Source organism: Strongylocentrotus purpuratus, unplaced genomic scaffold, assembly GCF_000002235.5.
Source record: "Strongylocentrotus purpuratus isolate Spur 01 unplaced genomic scaffold, Spur_5.0 spur5_scaffold_3, whole genome shotgun sequence".
NCBI lineage: Eukaryota > Metazoa > Echinodermata > Echinoidea > Camarodonta > Strongylocentrotidae > Strongylocentrotus > Strongylocentrotus purpuratus.
The window spans coordinates 25,991,615-25,997,954 of record NW_022145609.1 but is presented as its reverse complement, the minus strand read 5'-3'; the positions used below and the strand labels follow the sequence as shown (position 1 = coordinate 25,997,954).

The window sequence follows — 6,340 nt, the reverse complement described above, 5'->3', positions numbered from 1 at the left end:
CATATTTTTCAAATTGATAAATCGTTTTGTTTCTTTCTTTATTTGTAAGTGATTGTTTAGCAGTGTGTTCACATAGTCGGTATACGTATGTAAGGGAGAGTTCGGTTCTGTGACTTATGGGGTGACTTATAGTTATATTATAAAAAGTTTCGATTAATTCGCAACTTATATTGCAATTTAGATGATGATGATGATGGTACTTGTAAACTTGCAATTGATCGGGTATAACAGCGCTAGCGTTCACTTAAAAAAAAAAAAAAATTATAGTCATTATGGTACCCTTTTAAGAAATAAAATTCCAAATTTATTTACAGAAGATTAATTTTGCATCACTCTGACACTCGTCAAGGGCCATACACACTGGCACATTATTTTCTTTCTAAATTTTACGACCTGGCAAAAAATAGTCACACTTTTAATACGCAATAATGTAATTGCTTTATTACCCCGTTTATTACCAGTTACACACTAGATTAAATACAGTGTGCCTCGCTGTCGAATATATGAATACAAAAATCATTGTAAGCGGTCCTTGATAACATATTATAGTGGGATATTCGGGCCAGTGGCGGATCCAGCCGGCGGGAAGAGGGGGGGGGGGGGGGCCGGGGGCCAAATCCGTGAGAAAATATAAGTTGCGACTCAGCCACCGGGGGGGGGGGGGGTAGGAGGCACTTTTTTCCAATTTTTCAGGAAATATATATATTTTTTTAAATATGTTGTTGAACCGTCAGCCCCCTCCCCCCCCCCCCCCCCGTGGATCCGCGCCTGCAGAGGATCCAGCCGGCGACAGGGGGGGGGGGAAGCCGAATCTTAATACAAAATTTAGTGCTGATCAGCAGGCCGGCGAATAAGCGGGGGGGGGGGGGGGAGCACTTCTTTTTTTTTTTGATCGAGTTTTTGACGAAAAATTTACCGCCGACTTTTGTTTTTAGTTTTAAAAAAGGTTAACTTTACGTTATTATCCTAGTTTTTATCATTTGGGGGGCTGGGGGGGGGGGGGCCGGGCCGGAAAAATCGCTACGTGGATCAGCCCCTGGGTGTGGGGATGCGACACCCCCACACCTGTCAGGATATTGTCGGTAAAATTGCGCTGCTGTCGGGAAAAATGAGGAAAAGGGGGAGGGGGAAATATGAGGGAAAGGGAATGAAAAGAAAATAGAAAAGTTAAAGAAAGGAAAGGAAAGAGAAGGAAAAAAGGGGGAAAAAAAGAGGAAGGAGAGGAAAGAAAGGAAAAGAAAAGGAAAAAAAAAGAAAGAAAAGGAGAAAAGGAAAAAAGAAGAGAAAAATGAAACATAATAAACGGGGAATGAAATAGAGGAGAGAGAGATGGTAAGAACATGAGAGAAGACGGGTGGGAGTAAGAGAGGGGGGGTGTAACTGAATTCAGACAAGGACACGATACAACGAATCGTCTTCTTTCTCTAATAATTTAATGAAACGTGAAAAATTTTGCGCTTCGCGTGGGAAGGGCGAAACAAGAATCACGTGTCGGGAACGGTACAACGAATCGTCTTTTTTCTCTAATAATTTAATGAAGTGTCGAAGCTTTCGCACTTCGCGGAGGAGGGGGAAACTGAAAAATAACTTTAACTAGACATTGGGACATTGGCATTAATTATGTTTGTCGGTAATTGACGGCTAGTTTTCTCGGTAATCGGTGGCCTCTACCCCCCCCCCCCCCCCCCGCCCCACTGAAAAAGATCCAGCGACGTCCCTGATAACAACACAGTTTACACACTTGAGATAATTTTTGCAAGTACAACTAGTGAAGTACCAACCACCGTCTTTGTGCATTGTGCAGCAACGAAGCATATACAACGTCCCGCGACGTGACAGATCAATTTTCTCTAACTTCTAATCAATCAGAAAGCCTCGTTTTTTCCAGGAAGTGCCGGTGGACATTAATGTGCCAAATGTGGTTCTCAAAATTCTAAATGCTTCCAACTAAAAAAGGGAGTTTCTGACCCCTCCCAGACCCACCCCCGCTTGGTCGCTCCGCTCCCTCGCCGCTGGCGCCTCGCTCTGTCGCTTCACTCCATCGTTTTTCATATATTTCACCCCATGCAATTTTGTGCCCCCCCCCGGTAAGAAATTCCTGGATCCACCACTGTGTACTCTAGCAATTTCTAATATTTGGTTTTGACGGAATTGACGTTATTCTAAAGTAATACTAAAATTTTCTTGCGGCACCACAGTTGTTAAATATTTTTTTTTACATTAGCCTGCTGCCTGCATTATACCGGAGGGAGCCTGCAGTTACTAATGATATATTCGATATACTGTTGGAAACTGTTATCAAACATTATTCATTTTCCCATCACCATCCCATAACCTGAAAATAATATCGAAGAAAAAGTAAACCATCGATAAATCTATTTACAAAAAAGATAATTGGAGAAAATTGTTGTATGGTTTATTGTCAAAGAGGGCGCCAGACCGCTCTCTTCACGGCTAGTCTGTAAATAAACACGTCCTTGCTCTCCAACTTGGCAGCATGCCTCATGACTGCGGGGCGTTTATGTCAGCGGGGGGGGGGGGGGGGGGGGGGGGAGATTCTATTGCCACTGTCACATGTGTATTTTACCTTTTTTTGGAGATGGCCCCCCCCCCCCTGGCGCTCAAGGGGGGAGGGGGGAGGGGGGGGGTGCAAATTTTAAAATTTTCGAGGACCAAAATAAAAAAAATGTGCTCACTACCCCTCCCCCCCCCCCCGACCTTTCGGCCGGCGCTATTTTCAAATTTTCGGGATCCGCGCCTTCCTCCCAGTGCCAATTCCCCTCCATTTCTTACACTGCGCGCATCTAAAAACATAAAAACATCGATGATTTGGTATCTCTATTTGTTTCATTGGTGTTTTTTTTCCTTTAATTTTTCATTACATTTTGGTCTGTCATGCATGAGGGTGGGCTTAAAGTGCCAGCTCTCTCTCTATCTCTCTTCTGTTGTCTTCCTATTAGTAATCTTGCTATTCTCCACACCCCCTACTCTCGCTCTTTCTTTCTCTCTCTCTCTCTCTCTTCCCCTTGCTCCTTGTCTGTTTCTTTGCTCTCTCTCTCTCTCTCTATCTTTCAGTATGTTCTTGAACCAAAATAAAAATGACAAGAGAATCCACGAATAGTCTTTACTCCCCCTGAAAAGAACACCTTGGTTATTATACAAGTGCATGGGTCATAACAAACTCTACTTATGTAATTACAAGGTAATTTGGCTAGTTCCATCTCTTTGTATTCTATTTTTTGAAGCCCTGATTTAACAAGATTTCCAAAATAAAATAAGTTAGACAGTACCTTAAACCAATTTCATATTCACCTTAACTTAATGTATGACAAATACAAGAGAGAGAGAGATGGAGAGACTGATAAAGAGAGATGGAGAGAGACTGATAGAGAAAGAGAGATGGAGAAAGAGAGAGATATACAGAGACATATGGAGAAAGAGAGAGAGATATAGATGGAGAGAGAGAGAGAGAGAGAGGTGAGAGTTAGAGAGAGAGAGATACAGAGAGAGAGAGAGAGAGAGATAAAGAGAGAGAGAGAGAGATAAAGAGAGAGAGAGATAAAGAGAGAGAGAGAGAGAGAGAGAGAGAGAGATGACATATAGCTACACTGACACAGACTGATTTCTGTACTTTTGACAAATCCATGCCTATGTTTTATTCACCAAGTTTACTAAATAGCATCTAAATACAAATAAATCAGCATAAATATATATCTATCGCAAACAAATACACAAATGGAAGGAAGACAAAACATTCTGTATTTACTACACACAATTCACATTCCAAAATGTTAAACATTTTAGAACTCTTTCAAAGATTGGTTGACTTTTGTCACTTTTGTCAAGATACAATTACATAGATTTTTATGTATGAGTAATACTGCACATATCAATTTAAAACTTACTTTCTCCCTATATTTTTTTCTCCAACAGCCTCTAAAATGTCTTTGAAAAATCAACTGCAGTGAAACTACGAGTTTGTAATATGCATTTAGCTTTGGAAGAGAGATCTTTCTTTGAATAAGAAAAAGGTAAACGTCAAAATACCTCACAATGACAAAATAAGCAGACCACACAGAAATGACGTACAAAACTACAAATACAAATATGTATAAAAACTGAGTGGTGTAAGAATGAGAAAACAAAATTCACACTATACTATTAAAATCTATACTACACGTATAATGTTTCAATAAACAAGTCAGCATGCATCGTCATAGCAACCTGTGTGCCATAGCTTATCATATTTAAGGTGGAAATTATGAAAAACAAACTACACAGCCATTGTCTGCTTCAAGTAAGTCCTCACGTTTATTTACAACTGTACAATTGGCTTGAAATCTCACATTTTGTACAGAAAAGGAAGGAATGGTGCCAATATTGTGGGAATGTGTATGCCTTGGAAATGTCAGAAGAAGATTTTATGGTAGAAAGATTTCGAATGTCATGGCACATAAAAGAAGTTCATTTATTCTATGAAAAACAAGTACAATTTCTTTCTATACAAATTACTAAAAAAGAAAATACATATTGGGCCACATGCCAGTCCTATTTTCATAATAATAATAATAATGATAATAATAATAATGGTGGGTTCTTGTATAGCGCTCATGTCTGTCAGACTTGACACTAATTTCAAAACTCCATGATTACCAGCTTCCCGTGTATCAAGTCATCTTATTTAATTTCATCTTCAATATACTCTCAATATTACAGTCACAATAGCATTTGGAGAACAAGCCTTTTAGACAGATAAATGCAATTTCATTGGATGCCATTAATAACCAATAACAGCCCTCTTATCAGAAGCAAGTCAGAATTAAATTTCTATATTTACTTTTTGATTGGTAAACCACGATCAGATGCAAGTAACAGCCAATCAAAATTCTCTTTTTACTATTTACTTCTTGCAAGGGGTCACTGAATGGCTACAATTAACAGCCAAAGAGAAAATATGTTTTATTCCTTTACTGTTGAAACGTGGACCCTGATAGGGTAACAACTAACAACCAATCACAACTCCCTCATAAGATGCCAGCAAACCGACAGCCAATCACAGTTCCCCTATCAAAAGCAATACAACTTCCCACCAATCAACACTCTTAAAGAAGCAAGTCAGAATGAAGGTTTTCTTGTACTCTTTACTTGTTGGAAGTTGGCCGATGTGGCTGACGATATGAAATCTGTATTTGATTGTAATTTGTGCTTAATCACTAATTTGGAGAAACATGATTCTAGTTGCACCAAACAAATAAACTTAATGATGATATGGAAGAACTGCTCACTTTTATGTAGCACCAGAGAATATTAAGTTTAACCAACATTTTTTGATGGGCCAAAATTAAGATCCGGCTTTATGTTTCTAGCTCAAACTAGTACATGATGTCTGCTGAGAGCCAGAAGGACATAAGTCATAGGGTTGAATTCACAAAACAAGGTTCAAATTTAACCCAATGGCTTTACTATGGTTAAAAACCCCTCCCCTTGAACTGAAATACCCCCACCTGAACTGAGCTACTGTTGTGTAAAGAAACATACAGTGAGGATACAGATCTGAAGCTGGTAAAGAAGCATATACAGTCAAACCTGTCTATAGCGACCACCCAAGGGAAACACAAAAAGTGGCCTTTGTAGACAGGTGGTCTTTGTAGACAGGTTCATTTAGTACATGATTCAATGAGAAACCATTTTCAAGGGAAACAACAAATGTGGCCTTTGTAGACAGGTGGTCACTAAAGCAGGTTTGACTGTATATTGCCTGTTCACTGGACACAAGGACATGCATGTACTAGTCTGCTTTAATTAAAATGGAGATATACACTATGGGCTAAGATAAACCACTTTCGTGAATTCGGGCCTCATACATTAGCACTGATTAAATGCCCTTTTAGCTGTCAGCAGACGTTATATATTTCTCACGGGTAACACCGGCGTGCCAAGGTGTACATGTATGTGTGCATATTTATCTGGGGAGTTTCACATTTTTCTTTGTGTTCCAAAGCTTAATCCTTTTTGGGATGCGCCCTTGTTCGAGCCAGCCTGAAGGCCGATGATGTTGTTGCCTGCAGCCAGTTGCTCTTCGGTGAATGTACGCTTGTTGGGGTCTGCGACGGCGATACCCCACTTGATAGGATAGCCCTTCTTTGTAGCTACGCCGCCCAGCCGAAGGAGACACATCACAACCTGATAACACAAACACACAACAAAAACAAAAACAAAAAAAAATAAAATAAAATAACTACAATAGAAAAAACATGATTTTTTTTTTTTTTTTTAGAGACAAACGTTTTCAACAGGAAAATCACCTTTTCCCCCTTCATATGGGCAGGGTTGATATTGC

At 39.7% G+C, this 6,340-nt stretch overlaps 1 protein-coding gene across 2 annotated transcripts in view; it reads right to left on the bottom strand.

Moving 5' to 3' along the window:
• Positions 1–3,622: 3,622 nt before the first annotated feature.
• The window catches only part of LOC583924 (transgelin-3), a 35,919-nt gene continuing 33,201 nt past the window's right edge, over positions 3,623–6,340 (bottom strand). For both annotated transcript variants that reach the window (XM_030996049.1, XM_030996048.1), the window contains exon 5: positions 3,623–6,183. In XM_030996049.1, coding sequence (XP_030851909.1) covers positions 5,977–6,183 — 207 coding nt within the window. In that variant the 3' untranslated portion in view covers positions 3,623–5,976. The remainder of the gene's footprint in view (positions 6,184–6,340) is intronic.